The sequence below is a fragment of the Glycine max genome, chromosome 9 (genome assembly GCF_000004515.6).
Source record: "Glycine max cultivar Williams 82 chromosome 9, Glycine_max_v4.0, whole genome shotgun sequence".
Taxonomy (NCBI): domain Eukaryota; kingdom Viridiplantae; phylum Streptophyta; class Magnoliopsida; order Fabales; family Fabaceae; genus Glycine; species Glycine max.
In genome coordinates, this window is record NC_038245.2 from 40,316,959 (window position 1) to 40,333,725 (window position 16,767).

Consider the following 16,767-nt stretch of genomic DNA (forward strand, 5'->3'; position numbering starts at 1 on the left):
AGAGTGCGTGACATGGAATGGAAATTGTTGTCAACTCCTGGGGGCAGGACCATAAAACGTCATTTGAAAAAGTTGAAAACCAGATCTGATTTTGGATCCACGTTTTGGCCTAAGGCACGTGTAAGATAAGTCCATTATGTGCCACAAACATAATAAAAAAAGAGTAGGTGAATTAGCCATTAGGGATGGAAAGGTGTTATGCATAATTATTCTTTAAAAATTTCAAAATTGTGAGAAGACTCATTGAACTAGGAGTAATGTTGATTAGTGAAAGATCTTAAATTAAAATTTAATATAATTGAGAGGACAGAATTTTACTGAAAATGATTAATTAAATATTTTAATAAAAAATAATAATCATATTTTTTTAATGGAAATCAGTTATCAATAAAGTTAATAAATAACTTGTATTAATAACATGATTACCAAAAACTAAGAGTAATATTTATATAATTCTTAATTTCTAACAAATTTCAGTTGTTTTTTTGAAGAAACAAATTTCAGTTAATATACGAATACATATTTAAAAATATCAAAATGTATTATTAATATTTATACTTTAACACATAAATATTATTTTGGTATTTATAATTTTTATTGAATATTAAAATATATGGCATTATTTTTTTATCAATAAAAAATATTAAAAGTAAGCCTAAGATCTAGTATACACGTCCAAAAGTCAAAAATCAAGGTTTGCATTTGATAACACTAATGTATTTTTTTTTTTGTTTCAATTTTTTATTCTTTTCTTTTTCTTTTAAAAATTTACAATTACACTCCTTGGTAACTATAAGTAGCCATATGTTGATATGAACTTTATCTATATTTTAATAAACCTTTTTGTTGGCTGAAATTTATGTTTAAAATATCTCCTTTTTTTCTGTTTTTACTCCATTTTTGGAATGGGCCATCAAACCCGAAGCTTTTTTCAGCAATTTTGATGTGGACCATAAAGCCCAAAACTTGGCTATTAAATATACCTTCCTCACTTTTTAAATGTACCTCCCTTTCACATTTTTTTTTCTTCAAAGACTAATTTTAAGATTCAGATTCAGCTCTTGTAAAAAGCTTGTGAAAACTCAAGAAAAGTAGTAAATCAAGTTATTTTTGGAGGTTTTTGCTTGTTCTACTGTGCGTCTTTGTTTTGATTGATTGCTGCAAATTTTGATTTGATTCCATATCCAAGAAAGCCTCCAATTCTTCAATTTGATCGAAGTGTGGACGAATAATGTTTTTTTTTTTAAGAAAACTTTTTATTTAAACTGAAGTGTGGATTAATAATGTAATTGCTACTTGTTCTCTTCAATTGTCAAAAACTTGCGTCTATGAATTTCTCTATGGATCTTGTCAAATTTTATAGTTCCAAATAGCTGGAGAAGGACTGTGAGAAACCTCTAATTTTGCTTCCCAAAGGGTAAACTAATAGAAATATGGGATGTTCTTATTTTCGTTAAGAAAGCTCCAAGGACCAAAACATGATGATTTACGTAAAAGATTAATATTATTTTATAACTTTAGCTTAAATTCAATTGTGAATTTGAATTTCCTGAATAAATTTAAAATCAGATATAAATCTCAATAGTTTGTTTTACGGCAATCCATACCACCAACACCAAAGCGAACAGTAGCATTACAATGCATTGAATAAACTTCTCAATTAATATTTATTGCAAAAGAAAATAAATGTCTTTAGAATTTGAGTTTAAGGTTAATTTAACCCCATAACTTAGTTGATGAGGGGATAATTATTTTTTACTTATATATGTACTATTTTATTCTTTTTTGTTACATTAATTAATGTATAATTTTACACATATCTTTCACGCCAACAATTAGATATTGAGTGTAAAATTACATGATTGTACATTTGTGAGCCGTTTAATAATGATATGAAAATGGATAATCCCATAAACTCTACAATAAAAATTATACGACTTTGGTATCATATCAAAACTTGACTTTATGTCTAATTCAATTAAAATAGTTAGCTTATGAAGTAAGACCTATCCCAAATAATATAAATTATTTTGGTTATATGATTAGTTAATGAGATTTTTAGCATAAAATATAAATAAATTAAACTTTCTTTCACAAGTTAAAATTAACTTATGCACTTTAACTTTTATAAAAGTTTTTTTAGCTAATTTTCTATCAAGATTGTAATATAAAAGTTGGTTTTAACTTTCAAAAGAAATAATTAGATTTTTTTTTCTTAGAATTGTTTGTTAATAGTTTATTTAAATATAACTATAATATACTAACAAATATAATACAATTAATAGATGATTAAATTTTTTAAATATGATAATAGAAAATTGATTTTCTAATCGTGCATATAGAAAAAGTTAATAGATGATTGAATTAATTAAGTATGTTGATAATAGTTTGATCTTCCGATCATGCATATGAAGAAAATTTTGTTGGAAGATCTAAAACTCACTTCAATGATTTCTATGTTTCGAAAATTAGTATAATATATTTGAGGTATGAGATACATTTTTAAAATAACATAACTATAGAATAGTGCATGTTTGAAAGTGATTATTTTTAGAAAACAAAATTATTTATTGTTTAGTAGCTCCCTCAAGTTCAGCTAGTCGGAAAAAATATACAAATTACATTTTTTCAAAAGTAAAAAAAATAATCTGAACAAACACACACTTATGCCTCTAAATCCTAAGCCAAACTACACTAAAACTCAAAGCAAACACAACCATCACATAGTCACATTCACAGCCGTAAACCCCATATAGGAAGACAATCATTCCAGCATCTAAGTGTGTCCAGACAATGCTGCCATGAATTTCTTATTTTATTTGAACATAGATTGATCCTAAGGGCTAAGACTCATATAATTAGACTGAAAAAAGTTCGAAGTTTTGGCCATGTGCCCTTTTTGGGTTTTTTTCGAAGCAAAAAGAAAAGTTAAGGGAATTGAATTGAATCACGAATTGCAGTGGCTCTGGAACTGGACCAAAGTCACCAAACCACAGTTTTTTTTTTTAAGAGACCAAACCATAGTTGAACACGTGTGGCAGATGTAAGAAATAATAACATAGGATAACAACACTAGGAAACATTGTCATTTTGTCGTATCCATTGGACCTTATTGTTACGTATCTATGTAACCGTAATTTCACCTATAGTACTATTGGACCACGATAATTTTGGCCGGCGTTAAATTGCCCTTTTTTATAATAAATAAAAATTAATTTCATAAGCAGAATGAATATTAAATATTAAATAATATAATACTACTTTTTTTTAAAAATGATCAATCAACAAGAAAAAAAAATCAATGTATATATATTGATAATGTAAAAATCTTTTATATTATCGTCAGATTACACATCATATATAATTACGGATCCATAAATTATTTTTAGTTGGAACTAAAAAAATATGATATTGTCATAAAAAAAATATTCTGAGCTTTTAAAAATACATTATGTGATAAAAAAAAGTCCAAAGTATCTATGCTTATAATTTCTCTCGATGAATTTTCATTTTTAAAAATCATGTATGCAATACTATAAAACATTAGAAAGCTAAAATGGTAATATTAATATCAATTTATTCTCTCTGGCTTAACTCTTGTAATATTTTAAGTTCATTTTAGAAAATCTCATGGAGACAATATCAATTTTTTTATGGGGCTAAAAAATAGAAATTATAGAATATATTCAAAGTAAAATCAAATAGCTTGTGGCAACAAAATCTTAAACCCATGACTGGCTTTTATGGATATAGAGGAACAAACAGGCTGGTGATGTGTTTGACCGTTCGAAAGGAAGTGCATCAAGTTTGAGATTAGTTCTTCAGACAAATCGGCAACTATTGAGTAAGGTGGAGCAATAATTCGTTGGGAAAATATATTTTGAGAAGGTAATCAATTTGCTGATGTCTTGCCCAACCATGCATGCATTGTGGAGTTGGATTGCATGATTTTTTTAGCAACACCCAACTTTCTCAGGTCCCATTCGGGTGGTTATCTGTTTTTAATTTTAAAATTATTAAAAATTAAATTTATTTTTAGTTTTGAGTTTTAGTTTCCAAATTTTAGAAGTTGATGTAAGTTAAAAATACATAAAATATGTTTAGTGTTTTATTTTATCGTGTTCTATTATGAAATTATGCAATATAAAAAAATTAAACAATAAAAATAATTAAAAAGTATTAAAAAAAGTTACAATTTTTTTTCTTAAAACTAAAAAAAATAATGACACAAACATAACACTAATAATAGTGTGTCAGGTTACATATTGTAAAACAAAAAAGTGGATAGTGTTTATATATAAAAAATGTGATAATAATAACAATTAAGTATAATATAATTATAGTGTTATATTAGTTGCATCTCATAATCATTGAGCCAATCGATCTAAAAAATGTGTCATTCAACAGGTATCTACTATAATCATACATTGTGGCCTCTATTGTTGTGTCATGTTATTCTCATCTAATTCTTCAACTTCTACTTCAATATTTTCTTTGACATATTGCCTAAACAGAGGATCCTCTTACACTTTGATTTTAATAAAATTATAAAGAATACAACATGTAAGCGGTATATATTTTTGTCTTTTCAAGCCATATGGCAACATTAATTTTAGAAAGGGAAAATGTGCTTTTAAAACCCAAAAACATCTTTCAATTATATTGCATAATGAATAATGCGTGTAATTAAATAACTCTTTTGGACTTTCAGAGTGTTTTTAAAACCCCAAAGCATCTTTCAATTATATTTTGTGGTCATATATCTTTTTTTTGTATGTGGGATCTTAACCATATCATCTCCAACCACTTCATTCTCATCAGTCATACTGAAATAATCTTAACTTAATACACACAATAATAAAAGTATTTTCGTGCTAATCAATATGTGAATACAAAAAACTAAAGACAAGCCTTGGCAATCCTACCTACCAAGTACCAATCCAGTCCAACCACATTAACATCCAATCTAGTATGACAAACCTTGACATTTAAATATTTTTAATCTCTAAGAGTTTTGAATTTCCAATTAAGATTATTGTCATATTATGTTAAAATCAAATGCACAATCATGTTGAAGCATTAATAGTGGTCTCGTCATTCACAAATTTATAGGATTAATTGATTTCAATGAAAAAAGATATATTGAAAACTCCCTGTTTCGTGTAGATTTTCTATATATATTACCAAAGTAACATACTAATTAGATGAATGTAGAAGAAATATTCAAACCATAAAAACATATGAAACAACCTGTTGAGCATTTGGAGTTAAATTATTGGATTTATACTCCATCAATCTTGTATCTTTCCTTATCTATCATCCCTTTCTCTCAACAAACTTGCATCAAATTCACAGACAAAAAAAAAAATAATGCATGAGAAAATCTAGGGGATAAATAACCCAAGATTATAACTCAAAACAAAAGGTAGCCCCACATCGATGTTCTGTTTTTGGCAAGAAAATGTATTGTTTTCAGCAACAGAGATATTTGCACAAATAGGGACTGAAAATTTACACAAAGATTTAGCTTAATTCAAATAGGGATTTGCACAAACAAAGATTGAAAAATTACACAGTTTCAACCTTAATCAAACAAGGATTTGCACAAACAAGGACTAAAAAATACACAAAGATTCAACATTAATTCAAATAAGGATTTGCAAAACCAGAGATTAAAAAATTACACAAAACATTTAACCTTAATTCAAATTGCACAGACATAGACTGAAAAATTACACATTGATTCAACCTTAATTCAATTAGGAATTTCCATGAATAAGGATTGAAAAATTACACAAATATTCAACCTTAATTCAAACAAGGATTTGCACGATGTCACACATTCAAGAATAGACCTTGAGAGAAAAAAAAAAAAGAACAAGAGAGAGAACGAAAACAAACTTGTTGTTAAAGGACTTACGATAAAGAATCATGCAAAAAGTGACGACGACAGAGAGAACTCATTGACATAAAGTTTAAAAAGTTTTACATGATCATTCAATCATAACCCACTCCATCATGTATAATAAGTTTGTTGACTTTTAAAATAATTTTCTTACAATAATTCAAATAATGATTTGTGATTAAATGATAATGTAAAATTATTTTATACTAATGTTAGTGCATAAACATTAAACTCTCACCTTAAAACTTTGTTACTTTGAATAATAAAATGTGTTTGATTTAAAAAAAAATAATGATTAAGTAATATATAACAATTATTTTCATGTTTGACGGTAAATAAAATTAAACATTTAGTTTTTATTAATTTGATCAAATCCTATATATTGAGAAAGATTTTATCTAACTATTACTTAATTTTAAGTATTGATCTCAATAAATAAATAAAGAAAATCAATCAATAATTTTCTTCATTTTGAGTTTTAGTCCTTATATATAAAAATTGTAAGTTTTAATCTCTACATATATATAAATTATGTTTTGGTCCAAATTATTAACTCCATAAAAAATTAAGATAATCATTAAGCTCATGAATCTTTTAACACAAGATTATTTTAACTTAATTAATAATATTGAGTTCGAGTTTTCTTAATATAATTATGTTAAATATTTGTAAAGAGAATTTAGCTACTCTTGACTTCTACAAAAATATAGAGTTGTTATATCTTTTTCTTAATAACAACAATGACAATTGTGAAAATTGAATCTAAATATTTATATATCTTTTCCAATCCCATGGCTAGACTAATCCTAGTAGGTTGAGTACAAGTTTTTTATAGTAATAAATCACTATAAAAAATTTTTTAAAGAGTAAATTTAGATTGTGTTTGATAAAATATTTTAGTTAATTTTTAGTTTTTTTAAATAGTTAAAATTTTTGTTTAACTTTTTGATAAATAATATTTTTTAAAAAAGTGTTAGCTTTTAACTTCTAATTTTTTTATATTTATTCTCTTTCTATGTTTGAATATTTATTAGGTTTTCTTTTTAGTCTTTTCGTAAAATTTTATTATTTTTTATCATTTTGATAATTTTAAATTTTTTTAGTTATTATAACAAGATAATGTTATCAAGCACAGATGATCAATTAACTTTTAAACTAATTTTACTAAATATAACCTTCATAAAAAAAAATCTCCAATAAAAACTAAATCTTAGTAATAGATATAATTATAATAACCAAGTGAATAGTTTTTTTTTTTGTAAAAAAACTAATCATATCACCACCAGTGGGACACGTGTACAGGCTGCACAAACACAAATTCAAATATATGCCTTTGGCATGCAAGATTTGGGTCAAGAACTTAAATTAACCTCATAAAAGTTAAACTGAATTAAAATAAGAATATATATATATATATATATATATATATATATATATATATATATATATATATATATATATATATATTCTTATATTCAGAGCAACACAAAACACCTATAGCTTTGGTCCACCATCATCACCATTCACCACCCTCAATTCATCAGCAGAGGCAGCAGGGAAGGAAGGGACAAGAGAACGCAGCGTACCCTCTAAACCTTTTACACGCAAAACAACAAACAAAACACACCCTCTGCTCCCAGGTGCTTTTTTTATGCTTCTTTTTTTTTTTTCAATTTTATTTTTTTACAAATTTCAATTTCTTTTGCCATTTTTTTGGGACCCCAGTTTTTCCTCTCGTCCCGGCAGAGCCTGGAAATTCGTTCTGGAACGTAAATGCCAGATCTTGATGGCAATTGGCAATTGGCAATTGGCAATTGGGGTTTCCTCTGTGAAAAATCCCCACTTTGCAAAAACCTTTCTTTTTTGTTTTTCGTTTCTGTTTGGTGAAAATTAGTGCTACCCATTTCGTTGATTGGTTCTGGGTGTTTGGGGTTTTCTGCAGTGGCCTTGGATCGGTGATTGGGAAAATCTCGAGAAGCTTTGGTGGTTGCAGTTTTTCTTTGGGACCGTCTCCTAGGTTTCGTTGTTTTCAAGGAAAATAGAAAAGTTTACAAATTTCTTGGCTTTGGTTGGTGAAGATTTTTTGTTCTGGAAGAAACAAGCATTTATGCTTCTGGGTTTGTTTCGGTTTTCTGTTTTATTCAGGTATAATAGAAACACAAAGGTGGCATAGTGCCACCACTTGGTTATGCCTGATACGAGGTAAGCTTTTGGATTTCTCTTCAACATGGTCAATTTTTCTTTTTTCTTTTAATGGGATTCATGGAAATATGTATTGTCTTTGTTTTCTTAAGTCTTTATTTGGAATGAAAGCTCTTTTGTGTTTTGTTTTGTTTTTTAGTTCTGAAGTCTGTTATGTGTTTTTGTTTGCTGGGTTGAGTTTAGGTTGGCAAGGGCTTGAGAATGGCAGACACAAATTCAGTTGAAGTGATTTTGGATTTTCTGAAGAGGAATCGGTTCACGCGAGCTGAGGCAGCTTTGCGTAGTGAGCTCAGTAACTGTTCTGATGTGAATGGTTTCTTGCAGAAGCTTACATTGGACGAAAAGGACTTGCATGGTGGGTTGCAGAATGATAAGGGGAAGCCCGTGGTAGAAAATCAAGGGTTGGATTCTCGTGACAGTGTTGAAGTTTCTAAAGAACTGATTGTGAAGGAAATAGAGTGTGGGACTGGTAAAAATGCTTCTGAAAGCAAGTGGAAAACTGTTGCTCCTACTGGTGAAAGCAATAAGTCTAATGAAGTGGTTGGGACGAGTGACAAAAACTTCACTTTCTCCAAGAGTTCGGAGGACAGTGTTCTTGATTTGTACTCATGGAAGTTTAATGCCAGCAATGGTCCTGTGGAGCCTTACCAAAATGATGGTGGAAGTAGGCCTAATAATGATTTAAAGGCCCCGGTATCTCAGCAATCAAAGTATCAAACTAGTGAAGCCCTTGATGCAACCAACAGGAATGTGAAATCTAGGGAGGAAAATAATGTGCCTGCCGAAAAAACATCCTCATGGCTTGGAAATAGTGGTAAAGCCTCTACGGAACCAAAGTATGACCTTATGCAGAGCAAAGAACCTAGGGAAATTGATCGGCAGTTTAAATTTAATGCTTCATCTCTTAAAGAGAACTTGACAGATAATGTCTTATCAAGAACTGATGAGAATGTGAATTCATCTACAGAACTATGGAAAGATTGTTCTGTCAAGACTGTTTTCCCTTTCTCAAAGGGGGATATGTCTACAAGCTACAACGGTTCAACTTATTCTGACAGAAAAGAGGAAAAGAGAAGGGCAGAAAACAGTGATGTTAGGGCATCAGTAAAAGAGCAAGTGGATGAAGTGGGAAGAGCTCTTTACCTAGGAAAGTTGCAAGGCAGTTCTGGCAGCTTAAGTTTTCCTCTTGCACCAGAAAATCAGAAGGAAGAGTTTCCTAGGCTTCCTCCTGTAAAGATAAAGTCAGAAGATAAGCCTTTTACTTTTAATTGGGGGGAGAAGTTTGAGTGTGATGGACTTGCTGTGAAACTCGCTGGTGCTGACAACACCTTACTTATTGGGTCATATCTGGATGTCCCTATTGGACAAGAAATTAAAAATACAGGTTAGCTTTTTATACACTATTAAATTATTAAAATATGTGCATATGCCCTTATATTCTTGACATTTGAATTAGTTGTTTACTATTTGGGCTCAAATTAGCTGTTTCATTTTTTAGTTTCTCGTGCTGATACTTTTGCATGCTCAGTGGGAATTTTCCACTTTTATGGTTTGTATACGTTCCTTTTTACACCAAGTTTTCAAGTGTTACCGTTGATTTGACTTCTTTTTTGGTATTAAGTTTGTTTGGCAAGTGTGATACATCAAATGCTGAACTAGTCCTTGCCAGTTTGCCTCAAGTTAAGGGTAAAGTTTATGTTTGGTATGGCAATGATCATTGTGTTGACTTCACTTCTATTTGATGGATGATTCATTCAATTCATGCTATAAATTCTTTCTCTCTGTAAATTTAAGTTCTCTTGAATGTTAATGTGATTTGAACTCATATTTCAATGATATTTTGTTTGCAAAAAGAATCAGTTACCTTAATGTCAATGATTCCATTTTGTTCTTGCTAGTTCATACACAAGGTATTGATTGGATCAAAATGATTTAAATGTTTAATTCTTTTTCACATTTTATCTTCTGAATCTTTTTCTTAATCCCTATCTTTTAAATATAGGAAGAATTTCCCTCTTTGCTAATTGACCATGACATTATTGCTTTTGCTTCCTCTGTTTTCCGCTAGAACTAACATCAACAATTTGTGCATATTCAATGATTTTGACTTTTTCATATATGTTTCAGGTGTGAGGAAGGCTATAGGGGGCAGTTGGTTGTCTGTAAGTCATGGGATTACAGAGGATACATCTGATCTTGTATCAGGTTTTGCAACAATTGGGGATGGGTTGTGTGAATCTGTTGATTATCCAAATGAATATTGGGACTCTGATGAATATGATGATGATGAAGATGTTGGGTACACGAGACAACCTATCGAGGATGAGGCCTGGTTTTTGGCACACGAAATAGATTACCCTAGTGACAATGAAAAGGGGACTGGGCATGGAAGTGTTCCAGATCCTCAGGAAAGAGGTCCAGCCAAAGATGAGGAGGATGATCAATCTTTTGCTGAGGAGGATTCTTACTTCTCTGGTGAGCAATATATTCTACCAAAAAATGTTGAGCCGGTCACTGCTTCAGATGATCCTATTGGTCTAACAATTACTGAAATGTATGGAAGAACTAATGGTAATGATGTAATGCCTCAATATGATAGACAATTGATGGATGTTGAAGAACTGAATCTGATGCATATGGAACCTGTCAGGCAGGGCTTTGTCACTCACAAAAATGATCTCATCATGATGGGAGATGGGAAGGTTCTGAATCATAGTGCGAGGTCACGAATTGAGGACATGGAAGATGATCAACATGGTTCAGTTAGATCAATTGGGGTGGGGATCAACAGTGATGCTGCTGATATTGGCAGTGAAGTGCATGGAAGTTTGGTTGGTGGTAGCAGTGAAGGGGATTTAGAATATTTCCGTGATCATGATACTACTACACACAGTTTGGATAAGAATTCTATTAACAAATCATTCAAAAATAATAAGAAAAATGACAAGACTGAGTCAAATAAATATGTCATTGACAGTGATAAAGATGCATGCTCACAGATAAAAGCACATACTGATGGGAACTTCTCATTTCCCCAATCTCTTAGAGATAGCCAGATGATTCATGCTGGCTCCAGTAAGACCCTATGGTCGAGTAATTGTAATGTAGAAGAAGCAGATGACTGTATTAATGCATTTGTGGGATCTGATGACATGCTTACTTCATGGAAGAGGAAGAGTAGTGATTCTTCGCCTGTTAAAAGTTCTAGGGATGAGAATAATGCTATTGCGGTAAGATCCAGAAACTCTTCTCCAACTACAGTCTCGAATTATGGGTATACTGATGGAGAGCTTGTCAAACTAGAAAAGGATGAAAAAGTTAGCATTGTAAGGGAAGATGATCTAGGTGCATCACTAGAGGATGAAGAGGCAGCTGCTGTGCAAGAGCAGGTAAGGCAAATAAAGGCTCAGGAGGAGGAATTTGAAACCTTCAATCTAAAGATTGTGCACAGGAAAAACAGGCATGTCTTAAACATATCATGCTTACTATTTTCATTCATTTGCAAAGTTGTTGAGGAAATTAGTACTTAAGATTTTTTTATGATATAGATTATAGAAGAAATTTAAAACTATTGAAAATACGGTAGCAGCTTTGTGCATCCTTCCATTATATTTTTAATTTTATGTTGATAACTATTCACTCTATTTCTCATCATTTGTGATATATTGCTACTTCTGTCCTTTTATATAGGAACCTTACGAGAAATTTGCTTGGTCCTTCTTATAAGAACCTATCCACATTGTTTCTTGAATTAATTATTTTTATTTACCAACATACCCTTAATTTACATTTTTTTGCAGTCAATAAACAATAAATGTTGTAAATTAATAAGATGAACTTTCTCTCTCTCTTGTGAGGATTAGGGAAAATGACTAAAAAGATGAAATTGCTTTATCTCTCGTGAGGATTGGGGAAGATGACTAGCTAGATGAAATTAATAAGATAATTTTTCTCTCTCTTTTGTTTTTCCCAAATCCCAATAATTTTAAGTGTAAATTTTTAAAAACAATACAAATTATTCACATCTTTATTGCCACTAACTAAATTAACCAACTTTCTTATTTCTTGTGAATTAGTTAAAGGGTCTTATATAAAGGGATGAAGGTAGTAATTATTAATCTTTGGGTTGTATATTAGACATTATTTTTAATCTTTAGACACTTGGACATTCGTAATAGCAAACATACATAACATGTTGTGAACTTTTTTTGTCCCGTTAACAATGGAAAATAAGATGACATTACCATGACAGTGGATCTACTATTTCCTTTTTGAAATCTCCATTGCTTTGTTCAAATTTGGAACTGAGTATATTATTTTGTAATTTTTATAAATAAAATACATTATTTATGATTAGCAATGTTGTGAACATCTGTTTGTTCCTTCGTGAGTAATGAATTTTGCACGGTCAAAATGTCCATGTATAATAAAGCTAGCTTCTTAGTTGATAGTATGCCTGATCATGTGATTCCATGCTCTATACTAGTTGATAACTGCATTAAATTTTAATCCTTTTATGCTTACATTCAAGAAATGAAGAAGCTACTGTAATTTAGACAATATAACATGCATGTTTTTGTTGTGATAATTCTACCAAGGATATATGGTGAAATTCTTTCCCCTCCTCCTAGGGCAGTTATATGCTCTGATATATACAGAGCTTTATAAAATATGAATACATAAGTATTAATTATTGTGTTATGTTAGGAGGCCACAATGAGCTTGTCATTGTGTAGGTACTATTGTTATGTTGCAAAGTCAGTATTCTTGTCATTGGTCTGTGTTCCTTTTGGCCTTGACATGCTATCTGAACCCATGTTTTGTTGCTCAGAACTGGCTTTGAGGAGGACAAGAATTTCCATGTTGTTTTAAATTCTGTACTAGCTGGGCGCTATCATGTCACTGAGTATCTGGGATCTGCTGCATTTAGCAAAGCTATACAAGCTCATGACCTGCACACAGGCATGGATGTTTGTGTTAAAATTATAAAGAACAACAAGGACTTCTTTGACCAAAGCCTTGATGAGATCAAGCTTCTTAAGTATGTCAATAAGCATGATCCTTCAGACAAGTACCACCTTCTAAGATTGTATGATTACTTCTATTATAGAGTAAGTGAATTTGGATGTTCTATTGTTCTACTTATTGCTATCATAATTTTCTTTCAATCAATAGTTGATTTAGGCATATTTGTATATTAAGAGTCTACAACCCATTATTAGATATAGTTTATTTTGGATGCTAATGGTTTTTGTGTATCACTTTCTCCATATTTTTATGTGCTATACAATGATACCACATTGGCTATTTGTGTTATTTTTAACTAAAGCCACTGAACTTTGTTTGTAGCCCTGGCAGGTTTCAATGCTTTCCAGGATATATTATAAAGTATAACTATTTTCACTGTCATCATGTTTTAAAACATTATGAGGGGCTATCCTTTTAAACTATGATGTTGAGAAATATCTGTTTACTAGTGATCATCTGACTTTACTACGCCTTGTACTGCAGGAACATTTGTTAATAGTATGTGAACTACTTAAAGCCAACTTATATGAGTTTCACAAATTTAATCGAGAATCAGGGGGTGAAGTGTATTTCACGATGCCAAGGTTGCAGGTTTGTGGTGTGCCGTGATATGTTCTTTTTATATTTACATATCATGCTGTTTGTACTGTGATCTTTAGTTTTCATCCTTTCTGCTAGTCTAATACTGTCATAAACACTTTTCAACTTATGTGAGCAGTCAATTACCATTCAGTGTTTGGAAGCACTTCAGTTTTTGCACAGTCTTGGACTAATACATTGTGACTTGAAGCCGGAGAATATTTTGGTTAAGAGCTATAGCAGATGTGAGGTTAAGGTCATTGATCTCGGAAGTAGCTGTTTTGAGACAGATCACCTTTGCTCGTATGTTCAGTCCAGGTCTTATCGTGCTCCTGAGGTTATTTTGGGGCTTCCATATGACAAGAAGATTGACATCTGGTCACTTGGATGCATCTTGGCAGAACTTTGTACTGGCAATGTATGATCAATAGATGGTTAATGTTATTTATTTCAAAATGGTATAAAGTTTTTCAAAATTTAGCATGTAAAGATTTATATGAAATTTCCCGTGGGAAGTACATTAACAGGTCTAAAATGTTTTGTACAAGATTTCTGGAAGGTTGAGTTTGGCCTAAAATCAACCACAAAAAAAGGGACTATTTTCAGAAAAAAAATATATCCCAAACATTTGTTTAAAGCAATGTCAATATATATCTCCCTGATGATGGGATCTTTGTAATCTGATATATACATGGATTTTCTCCATAGGACCATTTTTAAATAAACTCAATGAAGCATCTTTTAGATGTGAAAAATGATTTGATATATCATTTACATTGACTTCATCTCTTCTACTGATACTTTATTTTCTTCTTTGTAAATACACGCATAATTCTCTCTTTCTGATGTGACACTCGATCGTGCATTATTTATGTAGGTTCTCTTCCAAAATGATTCCCCTGCGACATTACTTGCTCGGGTGATTGGGATCATTGGCCCAATTGATCAAGGTTTGCTTGCTAAAGGACGGGATACATATAAGTACTTCACAAAAAATCATATGCTTTATGAACGGAATCAGGTAAGAATTTTATTTCTAATTTGAGGAGTGTTAAGAACGCATTCCCTAACACAGTCCTTCCAATACGCTCTCTAATTGGTTAAAATTTATTAAAAATTATAAAATCAGGAGAGAGAATCATTAAGTATGATGTGGGATTCACAAAGTTGTCATTTTTAATGAATTTCAACCAATAAGAGAGAGGGTGTTTAAAAGAGTGTGTTCCTAACATTTGTTTTTCTAATTTTCCTAGATTTGAATAAGACTGGCAAGTAATGTGAAATATTGATGTTTAATATGAGACGAGCCTTTTCATTTGCTTGTCTTTAAAACTAGAGAGAGTTCCTGTAATTTCTAATATTGAGTATTTCTATATTTATCATATATTTTAGATGAAAGGGTGGCGTATTGTCTTGTTGCACTTTAACACACAATATTTAAAGTTCTTGCCATTACCTCTGCATTTTACTTTCTTGAAATAATTTGAAGCTACTATTTATTAATAATTAATAATATATATACAGGAAAGCAACAGGTTAGAATACCTGATTCCTAAAAAGACATCATTGAGGCATAGATTACCGATGGGGGACCAAGGCTTCATCGACTTTGTTGCTCATTTGCTTGAGGTTAACTCGAAGAAGCGGCCTTCTGCATCCGAGGCGCTGAAGCACCCATGGTTGTCATACCCTTATGAGCCAATATCATCTTGAAGTATGTGGAGGTTTTTTCTCTTGGTGATAGTGTCAATATTTTACCCTAAGCTGGGTAAGTTAAATCGTTGAAAGGGAAAGGCACACCACCATACATGGTTGCCGCTTTTCATTATCTATTTTAGAGATGATATGGAAAGAGGAGTTGTGCACTTTCACATTCCTGCATGATGATGCATTGAAAGGAGTTTGGTTTTTATTGGTAATACTTGTCTTTCCCATCAATGATGTAATTTAGCATGTAAGATGTAATGTTATGTTGTTGATTTCTTTGCTTTGTTTGGTCTTTTGTTGAAAAGGGAATCCTTGAAATATTGCTTGTACATGATGTGGGATAATTCATTTAGTCTTCAGTAGTATTTTTAGCATGTTTGGTTACACGTTTTTTACGTTTGATCAGAAGTGTTAGTAGTTATTGCTTCTTCCTCGAAGATGAAATTTGTTCCTTTCTGATGGGTTTCCAAACACGCAGTTTGGGACAGCTACTTACTAGATTTTGCATGGGGTTTGATACCACCATTGGAAGCACCACAGTTAAGGCAAAGCTGGTGGCAATGTGAGACTCACGTAACACATGCTTTTGTGGGAATTGAGATGCAATTTTTTTTTTCTTGGGTTGGAAGCAACCAAATTGTATCTTGATGGTGTTGTGGAGCTTCATTTGGTTTAGTGGTAGCAAATGGGTTCAACAACAATTTCTGAATTTGCTGTTCCTATGTTTTGTTTCTTCTGTTATCTGTTATTATGATATTATCTTCCCCACATTCTCGAACCGAGTTTTTAACGTTATTTTTCTATGCAAATATTGTCTTTGCTATTAAAATGCTACTTATCTAATTAATTGGTTTGGGCTTTTTGTTTCTTGTAAAAGTAATACTGCATAAGATATAGCGAAATGTCAGCAATACAATCTAACCACGTGTTTTTGAACGTTTTTTTTTTGTTAGTTAAAATTTATTGAAAATTATAAAATTTTATGGAATTTCTTATTTAATGAGTTTTTTTAAATGAGATTTATTTATGATTTTTGTAATTTAATATGAATTTTAATTTATAATAGAGTATGTTAAATAGATATTGTTAACATTTATCTACAATATATTTTGGGCTAAGCTCAAGACTAAAATTTACAAGTATATAGTTCAAAAAGAGAAATATTTTTTTATCCATCTTTTTAATTTTTTTTGGAAATTTAATTTTAAAATTTATTAAATACTTGTTAGGAATTAAATTTATAGGAATGATGAAAAAAAGGTAGTGTAACTAAAATAATATGGTGCAAAAAACAATACCTTAGCAGATTAATCTTCACCGTCTATACCGAGACAAATACAACTAAT

The 16,767-nt window shown here is 30.8% G+C and overlaps 1 protein-coding gene across 1 annotated transcript; it reads left to right on the top strand.

Annotated features, from left to right (window-relative positions):
• The first annotated feature begins 7,382 nt into the window (after positions 1–7,382).
• Positions 7,383–16,191, top strand: LOC100798608 (uncharacterized). Its single transcript, XM_006587386.4, has 9 exons — positions 7,383–7,545; positions 7,848–8,107; positions 8,291–9,491; positions 10,235–11,567; positions 12,939–13,218; positions 13,619–13,726; positions 13,854–14,132; positions 14,592–14,735; positions 15,239–16,191. Exons 3-9 carry the CDS (start codon positions 8,309–8,311, stop codon positions 15,425–15,427), a joined length of 3,516 nt encoding a protein of 1,171 aa, XP_006587449.1. The 5' UTR covers positions 7,383–7,545; positions 7,848–8,107; positions 8,291–8,308; the 3' UTR covers positions 15,428–16,191.
• The last annotated feature ends 576 nt before the right edge of the window (positions 16,192–16,767 follow it).